This window comes from Pleurodeles waltl, chromosome 1_1 (assembly GCF_031143425.1).
Source record: "Pleurodeles waltl isolate 20211129_DDA chromosome 1_1, aPleWal1.hap1.20221129, whole genome shotgun sequence".
Lineage (NCBI taxonomy): Eukaryota > Metazoa > Chordata > Amphibia > Caudata > Salamandridae > Pleurodeles > Pleurodeles waltl.
Window position 1 is genome coordinate 212094725 of NC_090436.1, and position 22389 is coordinate 212117113.

The 22389-nt window shown below is 43.0% G+C and overlaps 1 protein-coding gene across 1 annotated transcript in view; it reads left to right on the top strand.

The window, feature by feature from the left end:
- The first annotated feature begins 555 nt into the window (after positions 1 to 555).
- The window catches only part of LOC138282918 (UDP-glucuronosyltransferase 3A1-like), a 343288-nt gene continuing 321454 nt past the window's right edge, over positions 556 to 22389 (top strand). The window contains exon 1 of the mRNA XM_069220954.1: positions 556 to 688. Within this exon, the coding sequence (XP_069077055.1) occupies positions 580 to 688 (109 nt within the window). The 5' untranslated portion in view covers positions 556 to 579. The remainder of the gene's footprint in view (positions 689 to 22389) is intronic.

Below are 22389 nucleotides of genomic sequence, written 5' to 3' on the forward strand. Positions count from 1 at the left end.
AAGCTGGGAAGATGGTGCTTTTAGCACGGCAAACCATTAGTTGATGTCATTTGCAGGGAAATAACCAGATGCTTTCTTCTGCAGCACTTTTTTAAAATCATTTCCCCCCCCAAACTCCAAGTTTTAGCTGTATTTTGGCTAATTTCTCGGTCCCCAGCAGGGAATCCACAAACTCCGGTACCTTTAGAATCTTCAGGATGTTGGGAACAAAGGAGGCAAATTTGGCGTTGATAGCTTTTGTGGACAAAAAGTTATGGGGGCCTAAGTGCCAACTATCCCAAATAGTCAAAAAAAAGGCTTGGCACAGGAGGAGGAAAAGGCCTGGCAGCGAAAGGGTTAAACATCGCTTCAGCGAAGTCCCGAAAAATAAAACAAAATGAAACGTCTACCTGTTCTACTTACAGCTCTAGAAATATTCCACACGATGGCGCCCCTACACAACTGTGCGAGTGCTGCTTCCAGCCAGGTATTCGAAAGCTGTTGCTTCTCATTGGTTGTTCGAGTGTAAAGCAGACATAGTCAAGGTAAAACTTTAGTTTGAGGTTGTTGCTGTGAGTTGCCAACCCTTCCGTTTCGTTCATGAATCTGAGGAAAATGGCTGGAATACGAAGTGTGTTTATCTGCTCCCTCTTCTTACTCAATCCCCCTCTTTCCGCGAGTTCCAAGATTCTAACGTTATCCTTCGTAGGTAAGTGAAGGTTATAACAGTGCCTGTAAGAGAGCCATGGGCACGCAGCAAATTGCTCGTTAGTATCAAAAGCTAATTATTATCTTCCAGCGTAACGACATTGTTAGATATTTATTTTTACATTATTAGTGTCAAATTGAAACCTGCAGCTAAGTTTTGAATGCACGAGTACGTGCGTGCACGGGTGTTTACTAATTTAGCTGAACCGTTATGTGGGACTTTCTTGGCTTTCCCTGCTCCTCTCTTTGTCATACAGTGATGTTTGATAGCGCCTAATGAGGTTGCTGAACAAAGCTGTTTGCAAATGTTAATGTGTTCCGATGTTAAACTTAGTTTTAAAATGATAAGCGTTAACTAAGAATTTGTTCTTTAGAGCACACTAAGAAAATGGGATCTTTGCTGATTTGCACATACGGTTTATAAATTCGGGAATAGGAGAAATTGTATCAATGCTGGAAACATGAGCTTTTATTACAGGTGAATGAGTGTTATGAATTTTGACGAGAAAGTGAAGAGTTGCGTGTTTTGGTGTTAAACATTTGGGTGGCGGGAGGACTTTTCCGATGACCTCTTTTGTAAAGGAACTCTCTAGTACGTAGTTCTGCTTTACTTCATGCTTAAGGGCTGCCATAAATTGCCCACAACCCGTTTGGAGCACCGCTCCAGTCCACCAAAACTCTTCTCACCTAGGACATTCTGTAAGCCCACACACTACCATCACTCACACGAATGATGTTGCTTAGAAGTTGACAAACGCATGCAATATGCGACTATTCTCGTACACCTTTAGTGCTTCACTGTACTCTTCATCGCAACTAGTAGTTCGAGGTGACACCTTTGGAGCACCTCCAAGCAGTGCTTAAATTGAGCCGGTGGTATACGTGCGGGGCACCAGCACTTATTTTTCAATGCTGGCACCTAGGCCCTAATTCAAGAAAAGTGGCACTGCATTATATGTAGCTCTAGTTTTCTTGTGCCCATCATTGCCCCCACTAACGCCACCATGTGTGCACTGTATTAAACATACGGCACACCATGGTGCAGGTTAGGGACAATAGCGTCAACATTTTTAAACTATTGTAGTACCTTGCAGGATTGGCAAAAATACTGCAAGGTACATAGGGGCCCATTATAAATAAGGATGTGCCCCCTTTTAACCCCTGCTCTTTGCAGGTGTTAAAAATAGCAGCTAAAAATGGCACAGTAGAATCTCATAGATTCCACTGCGCTGTTTTTGCGCCCCCCCCTAACAGGGGAACAACCCCCCTTGCATACATTATACTTGGCTCACATGTAATGTGGCGCAAGGGGTTACAAAGTGGCGCAATACATGCATTATGCCTACTTGTAAATCTGAAGTGTTGATTTTGGCATCGTTGAGCCACATTAGCGTCATAAAAAATGTGGCTATTGTGGCTCAAGGAGGCACTAGGCCCTCTTAAATTTAGGCCTTATTTTTCTGCCTCAGGCATTTACTGCGAGCAAAAGACACTTATGGGAAAGACGGAAGAAACATATGGTGCACCATCGCGCAGGTTAGGGACAATAGTGTCAACATTTTTTATGCTATTGTACTACCTTGCAGGATTAGCGCCAAAAATATTGGCGCTAATCCTGCAACATACATAGGTGCCCATTATAAATAATGGTGTGCCGCCTTTTAATGCCTGCTCTGTGCAGGCATTAAAAATAGGCGCTAAAAATGGAGCAGTGGAATCTCATAGATTCCACTGCTCCATTTTTGCAGTCCCCCTAATGGGGGAATGCCCACCCCGGCATACATTATGTCTGGCACAGGCATAATGTGGCGCAAGGGGTTACAAAGTGGCGCAATGCATGCATTGTGCCACTTTGTAAATCTGGCTCAGAGATTTTTTCCTTGTTCAGCCACATTAGTGTCATGAAAAGTGATGCTAATGTGGCACAAGGAGGTGTGAGGTCTTCTTAAATTTGGGCCTTATTTTTCTGCCTCAAGCTTTTACAGCGAGCAAAAGACACATATAGGAAAGATGGAAGAAGAGAAAAACGAAAAAGCGTAACAAAGAGAGAGAGAGCTGAAAGCTGCAAGAGTGAGCTGAAGGGATGGCTTCGGAGTTACGCTACCTCAGTATTCCGTGCTCGCACATTTAATTGCAGCAGCCGCATGTTTCAGGGGAGAGCTTTGGGCACCAGCATGTTTTTATTCACAAAATATGCACTGCCTCCAAGCATCATGCCCAATGTCAGGCCACTATATGAACCCGCAATCTGCCAAACAGACACTATTAATTTTCTAAAAATCCATGCTGCCTAGCCCTCATCTCTGCTCATACTGAAGAGATGAAAATGCGGGTATATGTGCCTGCTCAATGCATTTCTAAGATGCACTCATGCACTACTAACTTCATGTAGACCCTTGTAAAATACTACTAGGTAATACTCTATGGTCGTAATTTTGTGAATCCTTGAGGGTTTCAAAGACGTGGAAAAGTGTAGCATAACACACAGTAATAACGTAAGCACATGTTATATTATTCAATATTTATAGAGCGCTTTATCACCAAGGTATATTGCCGCTGAATGCGATGTATAGAAAAGTATGAATTGAGACATTGCATTGAAGAAAGCAACAATGCAGGTTCTCTTTGCAGGCAATTGGGAGGGTTATCCTTGAGAAATGAATCAATGGACTTAAACCTGAGATTAGGACGACTCTCATGATTACCCTTGTCGGAGCGAAAATCTTAGTAATGCTTTTAGTGACCCAGATGTCAGCATTAGGTGACATTGTATTCATGTTTAAACACCTAATGTAGAAAGTTGCACAAATGCTCAATTTCAAAGTGCTCAGGTTTTCATCTTTGCGGTGCAGTGTGATGTTGTGAGGTGTTTGCGGAGTCATAGCACTGGAAGCAATTGTGGCGCATTGTGCTAAAAAATAGTTTGCAGTTGTTGTTTACCGGTCCCTTTAGGCCTAAGATCCCGGGATAATCCACAAGTGTAGAAGACACTTGATTCATTTATTGTCTGCAGTGAGGTATATGTCATGAGGCACCATTGACAGTGCCAATAGTTTTCTCCTTGAGTGAGTGTGAGTTGTTGGTTGGAATTAGGTGACTCCTGAGTGCATGTGGAGGATCCGTATCAACCAGGTTGAGATTTGCTGGTCATGACTCATGTGTAATTGCGAAAGCCACAGTTGGAAAAAGTAGCCATACAGCTTTCAAAGCATTTAAGCCCTATCGATAGTGTGCAGACAGATTGTTGGTTTTTGAAGTACTCAAAATATTTAGCATTTAGTGTATGTGTGAATAATTGTGTAAGACAATTGCAATGTGACTGTAGCTGCTGAGTAAAGTGAGTGTAACATCATTTGTGTTGCGCTGGGATTGGTTGCTTAGTGAGAAAGCCATACTCGTATTGGTGGACAATACTGCTCCGGTTGAGAACAGCTTCCAAAAAGGATTGCGGGACTGAATTTACTTCCTGGTTTCCTTGAAATTTGTGTTATTGATTACATTTGTGCAAAAATTAAGTTTTTCAAAGCTTCAAGAAGTGCGCAGAGAGGAGATATGTTTATTCCAGTTAGGAAGGGTGAACAGGTAGCACCCGAAGGAACACCAACATATGTAGGATCAGAGGTGAGAGGAGTTTGAGCATGCATTTGGATTAAACAGTGGTGTGAGATCACTGAGAAAGAAGGTTTGTTGTCTTTTCCATGTTACAGAACTTTTAATTTGAGAATTTTAAAAAATTTGAGGAGAATATTGTGCGAATTAAAGCCTCTTCCAAGACCTGCACATGTCGAAGCTCTTGCTATTTGGAAACTTGTTGCTTGACAAAAAAATGGCACAATTTGAGATCAGAATGAGGAAAGCAGCAAAAACATTAGCGGAAGCTAGATGGGATGAGGAACAGAAAATGTGAAGAGGAGAGATATCAGATGTGGTGAGAATGTTTCCAGCTATCACAGAAGAAGGTGATGGTAGTACAAAACCTAAAATGAAAGGAAAGCAGACAGAGAAGGCAGAACAGACAGTGGATGAAGGTAAAAAGACAGCTACACATGAAAGAGACTCAGAAGATGAGTTTATAAATTAACATTTGATTAGTCGTCCTTTGCCATATCATTCAGTTTATGGAGCATCTCAGAACGTGGCCCCAAGTGTGCCGACAGCTCCAGTTTCACAGTCTGGTAAACCTATGAGTTCAGTGATCCAAGCGCCCATGATTTAGCCACCCTTTCCAGCTGTTAGTACAGCACAGCTCTTTACAAGACCAGTCATGAATCAAGAAATGCCAAACCCTCATGTGAATCAAAAGGTGTCTACACCTAATGTGTCAGGACCAGTGGAAAACATTTGCAGAAGCAGACTATGCCCATGTATACTCTGGTGCAGACAACACCAAGTGTTACACTGAGTCAATCAGGATAGACCTTTAGTACAGTCTTAACTGGTCTAAGTGCTGGAATGACAATTCCACAGATTCAGACATATTTGACAGGACCCTACGCATTAAAGGTTCCTGTAACCATAGGTCCAGTTGTTCCATTGTATGTTTTAGATAATACTGGAACTAACGCCCAGACTCCAAATCCAGTATCTGCAGGGATATCATAATGTGATATGCAGAGATAGGTATATTCAAACAATTCAGAGATGGAGAGAATAGCTTTGTTTGTTGCAACTTTGACTCCTACACGAATTGCAGATCCTAACCAGATGTTAAATCAGCCAGGACCGAAAGTAGATGTGACATATCCGCAGGGAACTCCAGTTCCTTGCATCCCACACCAGATCAAATTGCCAGTATGTATTGTAATACCCCACAAAGTATTACCCAGAGAAGCACTACTATTTTGCAAGGTTTTTCAGCTCAGCAGTTCACTGAGTGATTAGACAGCCTGAGTCAGAAAGGAGCAATGCGTACGACAAGTATTAGTGTCAGAACAGAAGAGACCCCAAAGAGAAACAGAACAGTGAATGTGCCCAGATTAAAGTTAGAATTAAATGAGCTAATAATTGAAGGAATTGCACTTCATGTACAAAGATGTTACACACTAAGCAGGACTGACTTACAAAAATCTTAGTAAAATTGGCTGAAAAATATGATGCGTATCTAGAAAAGTCAAAGCCCTTAAGAAGGAGTTAGAGATTAGAATTCTGTTCCAACAACACTGAAAACATGGGATCACCCATCATGAAAATGCACTATTAATTACAATTAATTAATGCATTCATTACAAACATCCAAACATGGGGAGCATAAAATGAATGGGAAGGCAGCTTGGCAAAGAAAGGAGACCAAAAGAAAGCAAAGCAGATTTTGATTCCAGTTGAAGAAAATCAGGCTGATGATAGTATCAGAATGCTGTCAATGAAGGAGATTCCAGGTGGAGATTATGTACATGTCTCGTGGAGCAGGAGCGACATATTGTTGTTTTCAAATGATTACATGAGTTTACGGAGAAACCAGCGGAGTGGTACAAGCAAACTGAGAGATTTGTGAAGCTTTCAAAATGTCTGAGGGAAGATTTGAACACATAGTTTGACATTGTGGTTCCAGTTGATTTGTGGGTTGAGTGCAAGTGGAGTGTTAATTAGTCAACTTGTGAACCGCCGAGAGATCCAGTAAAAGGTGGGCCATCTGAAGAGGTGACGAAAGAGTATTATAAAGTGATTGAGTTTCTGAAAAACAAAGCTTCCCCAAAAGATGTTGATTGGCAAAAAATTGACAGGACAGCACTGGAAATGAAAGGGCCGATTCATGCCTATTATGAGAGATTGCTGCAGGTTTTTAAATAGCGTAGTGGTTCAGAGACTATTGAGCTGAAAAACATGGTTATTTTTTGTTCAGATTCATGCAAGGATTGAATCCTGAGATTAGCAATATGATTCAGCACAATTTGCTTTGTTGGCAGAATAGAATAAAGCAGTTGATGAAGTACTGCAGTATGCAGGGTACTGTAGTGATGAAATTGAATTGAAGCAGAAAAGTTTGAAAGAGAAATTGACGGTGATGAAAATTAAATCTACTCAGACAGGAACTCAGAGCCCTCAAATGATGGTGAACACTAGTGGAATGCAAGGGGTGCAACAGCAGGTTTACAACATATCTCAGTTTAGAGGGAAAGGATACGGTGTTTGGATAGATCAGAGTGGAAATGTGATTGATGTGCAGTCAGTGAAGAAACTGCAGCAATGTAATGCATTCAGCAGTTTCGGGCACTGTAAGCGAGAGTGTCCGTACAATAATGTGAATGATTTGATGCAGAAAGGTGGTGTTGCGCAGACTGACATTGGTCAAGTTGAAATTCAGAGAATTCAAAGACCCTAAATCCACACTGTAACTGGTCCTACAGGATTACAACAGATGCAGGTCCCGCAGCACAAGCAGTGTCCCCAACAGATGCAGGTACCTCAGCAAATGCAAGTTCCTCAAACCCCAATGCAACAGCAGCAAGTGCTAGTTCCTCAGCAAAACCTGAATCAGAGAACAAATGTAAATCAGTTGGTAACACAATACCCCTGAATTGATTTTAGTGATGGGGAGTTTACAGAAACATACAAAAGTGACAGTTCTGATGAGGAGGATCGCATTCGAGCTGCAGATGGAGCTTTAGAGGTGGATCAAGGTGGTCCCTATGTAAATGGTAACATTATGTGACATGATGTTTCATTCCTGGTTGACACTGGAGCAACATTTTCCTCTGTCAGAACCTCAGAAGCACCAAAGGTGCCATTGTCAAGAAGAAAGGTTCAGGTTGTAGGAGTTGCAAATCAGCAGTCAACTAACCCAATTACAGAACATATCTCAGTCAAAATAGGGTCATTAAGGGATCAGCACTAATTTGTGGTTTGTGATTCAGGTCCGGTGAGCTTGTTAGGACTTGACCTCTTGTGTAAGCTAAATTGTTCTATTAGCTGCACCCACAAGGGAATAGCCATTCTGACAAATAGTGATGAGGAAATGCCCTTACTTCATTGTTCCCAGTGATGAGAATGATTTACCTAAAGAGCTGAAAGGGACAGTTATGGCAAAGGTCTGGGATTTTTCAGGTAAAAATATTGGACTTATAAGATGAGTTGAGCCAGTTAAAATCACAGTAAAACCAAATGCAGTGTATCTGAGGATACCACCTTACAATATGACCCCAGAAGTAATTGCTGGAATAACTCCTGTAATTGAAAGAAAATTTCATAGAACATGGTGTCCTAAAGGAAATCATGGAAAGATCATGTAATTCTCCTGTTTTAGGACTGTGGAAGCTCAATGGCAAATACCGCATAGTCCGCGATTTGAGAAAGGTGAACAAGATTGTTGTTCTATGTTGTCCTGTGGTACCGAATCCTGCAGTGATTTTGGTCCAGATTCCTTGTGAAGCAGATTGTTTTTTTGTCATTGACCAGTGTCAGGACTTCTTTTCCATTGCACTTCATGAGGAAAGACAGTTTTTATTTGTATTTAAATTTGGAAGCTGTTTTTTCTCATGGTGTCGTATGCCTCTAGGGTATACTGAGTCATCATCCATTTTTAAACAGATTTAAAAAAAGAATTTAGAATCACTTAAAATGGCATATCATTCAGTCCTAGTACAGTGTATTGATAATTTAATGGTTGCATCAAACACACATGAAGCCTGTAGAAGGGATACGATTGCCCTGTTAAACCACCTAGGCAAAAATGGTAATAAAGTTTCCCCCGCAAAACTGCAGTACTGTCAAAAAGAGGTAAAATACTTAGGTCACCACACAGAGAAGGGTGCAAGAAAGGTGTCCCAAGAGGGAATTTCAGTAATCATGCAAATGACCCCACCAGTAACACAGATGTTAGAATGTTTCTGGGAATGATTGACTACCACCGCCAGTGGATCCTGAATTTTTCACTATGGTCCAAGTCTTTATTGAAATTGACACACAAGGAGGTGCTGGTCCGGTACCATTTGATGGCACATGCATGAAAGCCTTCTCCAAGCTGGGAGGACACCTGTGCCAAGCCCCATCTCTTTGAATTCCTGATCACAACAAATGTTTTTCTTTGTTTTGCTGTGAAAGAGATGGTTGTGCACTTTCGGTTTTGACACAGTTACACAGAGGGGTGAACAGACCAGTGGCTTATTATTCTGCCACACTTGACCCTGTAGCTGCTGCTTTGCCTGGCTGCTTGAAAGCACCAAACAAAGACCTGATATTCAAGATACTCCCTTAGACGAAAATGACTGTCTTGTTCACGGATGGCTCCTGTTTGAAAGACAATGATGGAACTCTGAGAGCTGGTTATGCAGTTTGCACAGTCTCAGGAGCGATAGAAACTTCATGGCTTCATGGAGTCTTTTCTGCCCAAGTAGCTGAATTGATTGCTGCTTCTAGAGTATGCTGTTCCTCTAAACAGCTCAAAGGGGCCATTTTCACCGATAGTGAGTATGGTTTTTGTGCCGTCTTCTGGATCACCCATCCAAAAGGGTGAAAGAGTTCATCCATTATTGAAGGCATTACAAAAACTTGTGAAAATTTCAGTTGTGAAATGTGTAGCACATCAAAATTCAAATAATTACATCTTTGGGCAATGCCTATGGTGACCATGTGGAATGATACTGTGTACTCCATAGCACATCCTCTAATGAGGAATGGAGCAAAGGAAGTAGTACCAGTAAGACAAACCAAAGTTTCTTTATGACAGCAATTGATACCTAAGCCACATGGGTGGATCAGGAGGTCCCTTATACAGAATGCAACTTGATTTAATTGAGATGCTTGGCAGGGATGCGGAATTCCTATCACCTGATGCCTGGGACATATTGTTTGGGGTCAAGGGTAACAAGTTTTTATGTTTATTTTGTCCTTGGGACAAGTAGGCACAACCCCCAGCACCACAAAGTCTTTGGTTGCCAGTTTACAGAGAAGGGAACTGTCTGCAGTTTAAGTAATAAGTGTGCCCATATGTCAATGCTATTCAAACATGTATTTATGGTTTATTAATGCGAAGCAATCATTATTAGTGTGAGCATTGTAAATAAATGTTTTAAAGGTCACATTGCACTACTAACAGAGGTTACAGTAAAAAAGAAATAAAAAAAAAAAGTTTAACGATATGAGGCTAAGTATAATGCTCCCAGAATGCTCTTTGATTAGATGCAAATGTTTGCAGAAGCTTGTAAACAAGAGTGATGATTCTTTGCTTTCAAAATAAAGTGTTCAGAAATAATGCAAAGAGGGAAAAAAAAGTTTCACAACCATGACATTTTAGGTGCTATTTCTTTGAAGTGTCATTCAGTAAAATGTATTGATACATGCTGGTATTTCCAAAAATTATTTGAAATGGAAAATCAATGTAACCATTTTCAGCACGATTATGGAAAGCATGAAAATAAACAAGCACTGGCAAAGTCAACTGCTCTGATTTTTTTTTCTCTCTCTTGATTTTGTCAATGCATGTCTTGTTTAATGTGGCTTTCGTAACACTTTTTTGTTGTGGGAGCCGCCAGGCCCTTACCACTGTAACAAACACTGGCAAAAAGAAAAAAATGCTTTTGGTCTCAAAAAGCACACATTGCTGTCACCCGTGGTGAAACAAAGGCCTGCATCCCCCTTTGCACAGCACATGCCCTGTGTGAGTCTGGAGGGGGGCTCCATGTTCTTTGCAGGGGGCCCCTCCAGTTTTGGTATGCCACTGATTGCCACAATAGTTCTTGGTACTGACCAAAACTACTTTGTGTACCAATATGCTCCTTGTAGAAAAGTAGAATGAGATCACTCGCAGTAAAGCCAGCCGATAGAGAGAGAAATAGAAGTTTAATAAAAAACAAATGTGTTTTTTAATGTCAGACCTAATTAGGGACCCAATTCTTAAAGAAAGTCACAAAAGTGCACCCATGGTATTTGTCTTTAAAATAGTGGCTTTCATGAATTCACAAGAACTTACAGAAGTAGACCAGGAAATCCTACTCCTAGCCAATATTTCTGAACTGTATTTCAGCACGAGCAAATATGCATGTGTAGATTTGCTCATGTGAAAATCTATTGAGCATTTACAAGTTCACTTTCCCTCCAACCACTTTTTCCCAACCCTGGACGAACTTCTACTTCTACCACTGTCAGGAGTAAATTTCCAACCTTTCTCATTATGGGAAAAGATTAGATGAGAGCTGGTGAAAATCCTTAAAACATGCAAGTTATCAGGTTTGCAGACTGAAGGCCATTCCAGCCCTGGAACTACTGCTTACTGCTTCCTCCAGCCCCAGGATGTAGATCTGTGGAATGGTTGCAAAATAAGGAAATTGCTATAGTAGGGATTGAAATTGCAAGTGTTCAATCATACTAGTAGTAGACCTGGCATAATCAGAGAGGCTATTATCAGAGCTCTTACATAATGAGGTTGCTGCTATAATTTGTCGTCACACTAATTGGTATCAAAGGTACAAGTAGATTTTTTGACAGGACAAGTAGATTTAAGAAGCATCCTGTGCCTGTCACAGTTTCCGGCGGGTCTGATCAGGACTCTGGCTGGGACACCCCTTGAGGTCACCGAATATCCTAAAGAGGTAGTGTACTGGGGCAGAAGAGCAGCTAAAGGCATACACGGGAAGGACAGCTATGGACAGGCACAGGAAACAGGAAAGTAAAAGCAGAGCAACCCTTGTGTGAACAAACAGGAAACGGATTACCAGTGGACAAACACGCTGGGGTTGTACACAGAGTAAGGCGCAGAACCTCCCATAGTGACAGGGAATCTCAATGCCTCTGTGCAGTTTGCTCTTACAGATAGTCACCCTGCCAGCCCCATAAAAAGGAGGCAGCAGAAGTGATTCTGTCTCTGGACCCTAGAGCACAAACAAGGATGGTACTTACATACACAGGACACGCTCTTGTGGGTCCAGCTGGAAACAAAGTGGCGATTCCTGAGAAAACAGCAATAGCACACTGTCACGTCACTGTTAGGCACGAAATACAACGTATAACACTGGACAATGATGGGGGCTGGAATTGCCTCTTGGAAACCAGGAGCCAACCCCAGTACACAGGAGGACACGTATACACTGGTGAAGACTGATAGAACACTTACCAGACACAAAGAACCAAGAAGAAACAGAAACAGAAACAGAAGGGAACAAACAAAGAGGCAGAGGCAAGAACTAGGAACAGGCTCAGGCTGAAGCAAAGGCGGACTGGGACTTGAAAACAGGGCGCAAAAGTCTGGCTGGGACAAACAGAGACAGGACTGGGAAACTGAGAACAGGCTCTGGCTGGAACAGGCAAGGACAGAACTGGAATACAGGGAGTAGGAAAAGAGCAGTAAACAGGACTGGGAAACAGAGAGCAGGTTCAGGCTGAAACAAGGCAGGAGCAGGGCAGAGAAACAGGGAGCAGGCTCTGGAAGAAACAAACAGGTACAAGGCTAAGAAGTAGGGAGCAGACTCTGGCTGGAACAATCAGGAGCAGGGCAGAGAAACAGGAAACAGGATCAAGCTGGAACAGAACAGGAACAGGAACAAAACTGGAACACCATCCGACAAAGGGTCTGTAACACAAAGGAATCGAAGCCGATGCACGACAGGGAGCTTGAGGAAATGGCTGCTTATAAGCAGTTCCAAGCTGGGCTGCACAGGAGAGGTCACAGGTGTGTGTAGTTTCGGACACTTGCAAGTCCTGGAGGAGAGGATCCAGTGAAAAGGAGCAACTGGACTTCTTCCATAGAAGACAATGGGAAACAGAATCCGGGTTTTCCTGACTACCAAGCTGTGCATTATGGGATTTGCAGTCCCAAGAAGCAATTGTAGTCCTACGCAAGTGTACGATGGAGAAAAGAGAAACAAACAGGAGTCAGCAAGGGACTCTAGATAGGTGTTCAAGGTGATTCCCAGGCTTCTGACAGTCCCCTTACAGCGCCCCCTGGAAATGGGACGACAGAGTCGTAACAGTATACCCCCTCCCACCAGCCCACTCAAGAAGAGAAGGTGATCCTTTGGCTGAAAAAAGTTGAAGAGGAAAAGCCAAAGCAAGAAAATCCAACACCAACTTTGGTTGATAAGTTTACAGTCCTGCCACAGATGAATCATCCAATGAGCAAAACATGTATTAATACCCATATGGGCTCCGATGTCTTTCCTCTTTATTGTTCGAGTGATACGGGAGGAGTGCATGGAGTTGGTTTCTGGTGAAGTGGATTCAGGAGCAAGGAGATCTGGAATTGCATCATGGGCGGTATTCTTTAGGACTTTAGTTTCCTGTTCAGTACTGTCTTCTTTGGAGGACATAATTGGCGTATTAGTAAGGTCTGTAACTCCTTCCGACAAGCAGGATTTGTCTGTTTCTGCAGCAGTATTTGCATTGATTGTGGTCTGAGGCTTGCAAAGCATAGAAACTTGGGAGACATGGGTAACTGGTGTTCTCAAGGTGAACATGAAATATTCAGAATGTTCTTTAGTTTTGGATGACTTCGGAGTATCAATCACAGGATCAACAAGAGTTTTTAAGTCTTTAGAAACTGGATTAACATCTGAAAATGTAGAAGTTCCACAAGCTAATTCTTTAGGGTGATCTTCAGACAAGACTGAGATTTCATCATTGCAAGTGCTCTGTGGTGTTTTCATGGTATCAGAAATGGTTTCTTTGCAAAGCGTTTCTACTACAGGTAGTTGATCTTCAACTCTGTTAACACTGAAAGGTTGTTCTTTGGAGAGAAATGGAACCGGAGACTCTTCAGAAATCGCCTTTACATTGTTACCTAAATTTTCAGCTCTTGCCTTTGAATTGATGATTGTTTCTTGCAATAAAACACTAAGAACAGTACTTATCATCAGATCTTCGAATACAAGATTCAAATTCAAGTCTTTAGTCTTAGTGGGAAATATTACATCTTTCAGCACTTGAACTTTGGTTTCAGATTGCTGGTTTTCAGGAGTCTTTAGTTTCAGGGACACAGCAGGTGACATTGGTGTGGCTGGTTTCACATCAAGATCAGATACCGGTAGCTCAGAGATCTTGTCTTCACTAATCGTGGAGTTGGAAACAGGATACACATTGGCAGGGATCAGCAGGTCAGGATCAGTGGTTGAGGCTGCAACTGTGTCCAGTTCTAGGAGAAGGCTTTCATTTCTTATGACAGGCTGTTTAGTTTCAGATTGCTGGCTTTCTTCCTTTTCTGAAATCTCCACGGTTTGCTTTGACACAGAAGAGATTTTTAAACTTTCTGAGAAGTCCATTACAATCTTAGTACCTGCGGGTATTTCTTCACGGTCAGAAAAATCCATTAATTCACTTGAAACAGGAACTGTCTCTTCATTATCTGAAAATTCTATGATATTGTTTGAAAGAGCAGGAGTATCCCCACAATCTGAAAATTCTGGTGTGTGCGCCATTTGAACAGCACTATCTGCAGGTTTGTTCACGGCAAGGCAGGAACCACTGTCATCACTAGATTCAGATTCTTCAACAGTGTTGCACAACTTGCCATTAATCTCCAGTAAAGTCATATCTTGGTTTCTTAAGGTGCAGCTATTGGGGTCTGCATCAGAACTCTCTTCTTCCTTTGGCTTTATTTGTTCTGATAGAGGGGCTGAGACACTTCCTACTGAAGACTCTGATCCATCCTTTGAATCAAGAGGTGTCAAATCTCTCAGAGATGTCAGAGATTCAGTCAACTGCACAGGGATATTCTCTGGAAAACTACAAGCTGAGAGAGAGTCTGAAGAAGAGGCTGATATATTTATAACTGGAGCAGTCTCTTGACATTCATTCATAGCAGGGAAAATCTGCTTTATAGCAGTCTTTGGAGAGGCACATGAGGTAGCATACTGTTCTTTAAGCGAAAGCTGGTGATCATTTTCTTTTTTCAGGTTTTCAAATTGCCTTGCAGTAGTTTCCATCAGCTGCTCTGTTACTTCTTCTACCTTACAGATAAACAGAATGTCTGGTTCTGCCAACAGTGAAATATGCATTGATGAAAAGAGCCCATGTGCAAGATTTCTTGTGTATGTTACAACATATTCATCATAGAAGTCTGATATCTGCCTTTTAATCTGCCAAAACTGCTCTTTTAGTGTGTGTATGTCCATATTGTTATCAAACCCACTCAGAATAGAAAAGGGTTTAGCAGAGCTTTTAGGGATTGAGACTGGTATATTATCATCCAGGTTGGGAAGAGCACAAGCTTTTTGATTTGAACTAAGGAATCCCACAGTCTTTACTGATCACTTTGATACAGGTTCTATCCTGCTCACTTGAAAGCACTGAGGGACTGGTAGATCTTTACATGAGTCAGCACAACACTTAGGAATTGAGACTGATGTACTGTCATCCAATTTGGGAGGAGCACAAGCCATTTGAGTTGAACTAAGGAATCCCACAGTTTTTACTGATCCCTTAGATACAGGGTCTAGCCTGCTGACTTGAAAGCTCTGAGGGACTGAAAGGTCTTTATAAGAGTCAGCACTGCACTTTGAATTCTGAGAAAACTGCCCTAGATGGGTTAAAGCACTCAACAGAAAACAAGGGAATCCCTAGTGTGGCTTCTTGAACAGTGTCAGGGTTCTTTGTTTTGACAGAGTCCTGGAAGTGAATTTGGGATGCACTAGCATGAGGTGAGGAATTAACCATCTTTTCTTGAGAGTAAATGTCTTGTGCAGAGGTACCAAAAGCACTTCCACGGTTACGAACATGCTTACTGGCTTCAGCTAATAGATATTGCAAAAACTCATTACGTCCTTGTAATTCTTCTACAGACAGGGACTGGGGGTCATAGCCACAAGTAACATAATAGTCTATCATTGAAAGATTAGCAAGCCACTCAGTATAGTACTGAACTTGCAAGTTATGGTTTTCTTTAACAAGTGTATCCTTTAAACTAAGGCCTTTTTTAGAGGTCTTCAGAGAATGTATAGGTTTAGAAAGGGGTGTCTTAACATGATAGGAAAACATTTTAGGTCTGTGTGTGCCTTTGCTGCTTGGGGAGCTTGACATTTTTGGGTCGTGCATTCTGTCACGGTTTCCGGCGGGTCTGATCAGGACTCTGGCTGGGACACCCCTTGAGGTCACCGAATATCCTAAAGAGGTAGTGTACTGGGGCAGAAGAGCAGCTAAAGGCATACACGGGAAGGACAGCTATGGACAGGCACAGGAAACAGGAAAGTAAAAGCAGAGCAACCCTTGTGTGAACAAACAGGAAACGGATTACAAGTGGACAAACACGCTGGGGTTGTACACAGAGTAAGGTGCAGAACCTCCCATAGTGACAGGGAATCTCAATGCCTCTGTGCAGTTTGCTCTTACAGATAGTCACCCTGCCAGCCCCATAGAAAGGAGGCAGCAGAAGTGATTCTGTCTCTGGACCCTAGAGCACAAACAAAGATGGTACTTACATACACAGGACACGCTCTTGTGGGTCCAGCTGGAAACACAGTGGCGATTCCTGAGAAAACAGCAATAGCACACTGTCACTGTTAGGCACGAAATACAACGTATAACACTGGACAAGGATGGGGGCTGGAATTGCCTCTTGGAAACCAGGAGCCAACCCCAGTACACAGGAGGACACGTATACACTGGTGAAGACTGATAGAACACTTACCAGACACAAAGAACCAAGAAGAAACAGAAACAGAAGGGAACAAACAAAGAGGCAGAGGCAAGAACTAGGAACAGGCTCAGGCTGAAGCAAAGGCGGACTGGGACTTGAAAACAGGGCGCAAACGTCTGGCTGGGACAAACAGAGACAGGACTGGGAAACTGAGAACAGGCTCTGGCTGGAACAGGCAAGGACAGGACTGGAATACAGGGAGTAGGAAAAGAGCAGTAAACAGGACTGGGAAACAGAGAGCAGGTTCAGGCTGAAACAAGGCAGGAGCAGGGCAGAGAAACAGGGAGCAGGCTCTGGAAGAAACAAACAGGTACAAGGCTAAGAAGTAGGGAGCAGACTCTGGCTGGAACAATCAGGAGCAGGGCAGAGAAACAGGAAACAGGATCAAGCTGGAACAGAACAGGAACAGGAACAAAACTGGAACACCATCCGACAAAGGGTCTGTAACACAAAGGAATCGAAGCCGATGCACGACAGGGAGCTTGAGGAAATGGCTGCTTATAAGCAGTTCCAAGCTGGGCTGCACAGGAGAGGTCACAGGTGTGTGTAGTTTCGGACACTTGCAAGTCCTGGAGGAGAGGATCCAGTGAAAAGGAGCAACTGGACTTCTTCCATAGAAGACAATGGGAAAGAGAATCCGGGGTTTCCTGACTACCAAGCTGTGCATTATGGGATTTGCAGTCCCAAGAAGCAATTGTAGTCCTACACAAGTGTACGATGGAGAAAAGAGAAACAAACAGGAGTCAGCAAGGGACTCTAGATAGGTGTTCAAGGTGATTCCCAGGCTTCTGACAGTCCCCTTACAGCGCCCCCTGGAAATGGAACGACAGAGTCGTAACAGTGCCATGGACAAGTAGATATTTTAATAAATTCCACATCTCTGTGCTTGCTTACAATTTTTGAGGTATTTGGTGGTGGTGGAGGAATGTGTGTTCTTGCATTGGGTTGAGTCTTACCCAACCCGCCAGAATGATAGCCTCACTGTTACAAGGCTGCTTTTGAGGGAATTGATTCCTCGATTCGGATTCCCGACTTCTTTGGAATCAGACCGAGGATCTCATTTCCATAAACAGATCATAAAATTGTTGTGTGCGGCATTACACATTTAGCAAAGATTGAACTGCAGTTACAGACTTGAAGCCACTGGATTGGTCGAGCAGATGAATGGAACTCTAAAGTCTCGACTGGCTAAGATGTGTGCATAAACAACGTTGAAATGGCCGGATGCATTGCCACTTGTTGTGATTAGCACACCTGAGGGAAAGACAGGGCTGTCCACTCATGAATTTATGGGGCATGCTATGAGGTTGCCAGCTGTGCCCGCAAATGCGCTTGTGAACATTACAGATGATTAGTGCTGGATTATTGCAAAGGACTAGCTGATTTGGTTTGCTCTTTGTCTCATCAGGTTGAAGAAGCAACTGCTCAACCACCACAAGAACAGTGCCACACCTTGAGTTCAGGGAATTGTTTCTGGTGAAGAAGCATGTTAGAAAATCATGCTTAGCGCCACGTTGGAAAGGGCATTTTCAGGTCATTTTAGCTACCATAACTGCTGGGAAGTGTGCTGGTCTTCTGAACTGGGTTTATGCAAGTCATACACTCAAAGTTCCATGTCCTCTTGAAGATACAGTGTCTGTTCCTCTAGGGTCAGAATTGTTAAGAGAATGGGTTCAGGCTAGCCAGACTGTGAAGACTGGCTGTCACAGAACATGCACAGACTGGTGAGAACCTGAGCTCCGCAAAGCAATTGAAGGTGCAGGAGGGCCAAGCCAGAATCGGTCAATTCCTGCTAGCTTAGCGAACTTTGAAACCCAAGTTGTGTCTGAAACGAGAAGTGTGATTGAAGACCAGTTGCCCACAACCCAGTAGCAGATGTGCTTCCAACTTTTGCTGAAGTAACTAAAGAATCTGATCGAAGTGACAGTGAGAATCGTGCAGCAAGGAGGTAAAAAAGAAAGAGTACCGAGTTGCAGGTACTCAGCACCTGAATGGACTTACTAGACTTCTACTGAATGGGAGAAGGAATTCATTGCTTTTTGTGTTGACCAATAGTCACATATAACACACAGGTTACTCATTATTCTGCAACATAAGCAGTAGTCAGGACAACATTACTAAAGAAATGCACTTGTCATAAAGCCATCATAAATGCCCATACCAGGAACATTAGAAAACATATGGCAAGTCATGAAAACATATTAGCATAGAATGCCCATAAAAGAAACATTAGCAACTATATGGCAACTTATAAGGAACGGGTTAGCATCACATTCCTAGAGGATTCATGAAGAACATGTGGCCATTTAAAGTACCTGTTTTTATAGGTTGGAGGCGCCTCCAATGCCACGAGGAAAAAGTGGGCGCCCTGCGCTCCTCTGTGCTCAAACGGGGGCCGTTTGGTGATTGGCGGAGGGGGGCGGCATGCACCCCCTCCGTTTCTTATATCGTGGCCCCTCCTAGGTCCCGTGCCGTGACTGCGTGCCCGCAATCACTCTGTGTGGCCATCCTGGGTGGGGGCAAAGCCAAAACCCCGATGAGGGGCAAAAGGAAGAGTCCCAGCGTTGTGGGGGGCCTCTGATGAGGCTTCCGCCCCGCCCGCAACTCCTGTACTCTTGCGGGGGCCTCAGTGGAGCGAAGTGGCCCTGGTGAGGCCTCCTCCTCGCTCAGACGGCACCCAACGGGGTGCGAGATGTACAGAACAGCCCGCCCTTGCGGCAGCAGTGAACAGGCCAAGGTCGATGCCTTGCCCCGGGGGCACCGCTAGGAGCACGCTCACTCCCGGTCCCTTTTCTTCTTGCCCCAGGAGCACTTCAAAGAGTGCACTTCTGACATGCTCATGAATTTCAGGACTCCCTAGTTGCGGAAGTGATTTTGGCACTTCGGCAAGTACTGACAAATCGCATGGGGCCACAAAATAAGAGGGCTTCTGGAGGTGCTAATTACTGAAAAGAAAAGGCACTCACCAGGCGCTATGCCCCTCAAAAAGGGGAGCAAGAGCAGCACTCTTCACGTGCTGCAACAGACAGATGCAGAGGTCAGGAGCCACAGCACCCAGCCCCTGGGGGACTCAAAAGATCGAGTACAGGGTGGCAGGGCCCAGAAGCAGGCCTGCACAAAGGGGATGCAGACAGCGGCAGTTTACAGGTCAACACAGCAGAAGCAGTCCAAGGTGGTTCCTGGTGAGTCCCTTCAGCAGCATTCTATGTCCAGTTACAAGCATGTTAAAGTCCAGAGTGTCTCCAAAATGTGGGGAAAAATCCCCTGTACTCATACTCAGTTTTGCAAAGGTTTAACAAAGAGGGGGGGAGGAGGTTCCAACCAGTTACAAATGGTTCTGGGGGTGCCCCTTCTCTTCTCCAGCACAAGCTCCAAACATATGTTGTGGGTAAACAAGCCCTTTATGTGCGATTAGGGCACTGCCTTTAGAGATGTAAGTGTGCCCCGCCTCCCCTTCTCACAGCCCAGGAAGATGCAGATGCACCTCTGTGACACCTCTACCCTCCCTGTGTTCAGGCTGTCTGAAAAGTTTGCACAAAGCCCAACTGTCACTCTACCCAGACGCGTATTGGAGTCAAGCTGCAAAACACCAGTCAGAAGCACAGAGAAATGCTCACTTTCTAGAAGTGGCATTTTTCACTACCATTACAACCATACCAAACATGCTTACGCTACCCCTCATAAATCAGACACCCCCTAGACATAAGGCAGGGCATTTCCAATGCAATCCTATGATAAGGCAGCACTCACAGCATTGAGAAACCAAAATAGGCTGTTTGTCACTACCAGGACAGGCTCACGCTACCTGCCTTCTACATACATAGCACCCTGCCCATAGGGTTAGCTAGGGCCTACCTTAGGGATGACTTACATGTAGTAAAAGGGGAGTTCTGGGCCTGGCAAGTAAATTTAGATGCCAGGTCCCTGTGGCAGTAAACTGCGCACACAGGCCCTGCGCTAGCCGGCCTGAGACAGGTCTGAATAGCTGCTTCTGTGGGTGGCGCAACCTGTGCTGCTGGCATACTAGTAGCATTTAATGTATAGGTCCTGGGTGTAGATACCACTGTACAAGGGACTTACAGGTAAATTTAATTTGCTAATCAGGTATAAGCCAGTCATACCAAGTTTACAAGGGAAAGCACATGCACCTTAGCACTGATTAGCAGTGATTAAGTGACCAGAGTCATAACGCCAGCCAAAAAGGGTCCAAAAAATTAGGAGGAGAAGACAAAAGGTTTGGGGAGTGACCCTGTGGAAAGGGCCAGGTTCAACAGTGTGTTTTATTAACTGCAATATTAATGTGTCCACATTTCTTGTGTTAGCATGACCAGGACCACAGACCTCGTATTTGCAGTCATATAAAAGTGATGAATCCTTCTTTCTCTTGCATGATTTTTTCCATTAGATTGTTTTTATGACTAGTGAAGGGTCCCATTGTTTAATGTACAGGACTTGTTTCTAAATTACCTTTATTCAGGAACATTTAGGCCTGTGGACTAAATGTGAAATAAATTGTTGCTATCGACATGTGCATTGACATGGGAACAGAAGAAACCATTGTATATCCTGGGAAGAACTTGTAATTGACTGTTGGATTCACACAGAAGAAGAAAATGACTTCAGACCAAACCTGAGAAAACTTTGACATGTTATAAATTTGATTGGTATTTGATTTCCGATTGGACATTGCCACTTTTGTGTGATATGGACACACTGAACTGACCAATCAAGATGTTGTGCTCTTGCTGTCCATTGTGCAGCCAGTCTTCTGCACTTCATTGATAGTGCTCCTAATGGACGTTACTGATGATCTACATGCTTTGCTGACAAAGGTTTCTTGAATGCTAACCCTAGGAGAGGTATATTTTCCTGCTAATGCTGTGTTTTCCTTGACCTGTGTTTTTTCTATTAGAAGTTAGCATGCTGACAACGGCCTATTTTATTTTTCAAGTTAGTTTAACGTAGCCCAACATAGATGTTTTTCCAAATTATTTTTGTCTCTCTTTTGTCTTTTGCCCACATGTGTTAGCCAGTCCCCACACATGCTTGTCCTAATTTGGCTAGCAGTAGGGACAACCTATGTTAACCCCTGATTCTTGATCTCTGTTAATTTGTTTTAACAAATATCTACACAGTCTGATTTGAAGAATATTTTGATTTCCCAAATCTTGTCACTAATTCGAATTCTTCTTCTTGAATGTTTAATGGTGTTGATGTTGAGTATATTAAACTTGTTTCACCGTTTTGGGAACCCAGAGGTGTTCATTTATCTTTACAATTTGATTCTGTGCACAATTTATGTGACTTTAGATTTGTGGATGTAAAATAAAGCTCTGAAACCTTTATTGATTGGAGTTTTCCCTCGGTGGCCACATTGCTCCTGGTGTTTAACTTTGTTGGGTGGGTTTGAAATGATTGTTTATGGTTTATGTTATATTTTGAATGTATATTTAGGATGAAGGTTGGAAGGTTGCCAGGTAACAGGGTTGAGAATTTAGAACTGTGGAATAGTCTGTGAGGCAGATAGGCAGTTGCTGCTGTGATCTACCAGGCTTAGACGTCTTTATCTTTCAAGAAGAATAAAACAAGAAAATAAGGAAGAAAGAAGAATTGTGCTTCTTTTCATTGGCGACGAGGGTGGGATCCAATAATATTTTTAACTCTTTTTGTTCTTTACATCCTAGCAAACAACAACCACTTTCCACTACATACACCCAATACTCAGTCTCCCTCTGCTTAAAAACTACCTTTCCCCAGAAACAACCCATGATGGAAATTCTGCTACCGCTATATCCCATCACTTCAACTTCAGAGTTGGACAAATCACACTGTCCCAACTTAATCCATGTTGTTTTATCAATAAGTGTATAAGGGGAACACAAATCTGCCCACATGCTGACTACAATTCCATTCACACTAATTTCACATTTCGGAGGACTGTACAAATCTTGTTCAAGTTTACAAACTTTGTTATCTTGTCCCTGATCACCTATGGAAAATCATTAATCATGATTATCTCTATCTGATTTCCAACATCCTCATTCTCTTCAGAAATATTCTGTTCCTGAATTTTATCATACAAACAATTTTACCACTTTTTTGATTGCATACTTTACAAAAATGACCTACTTTGTTGCACAAAAAAC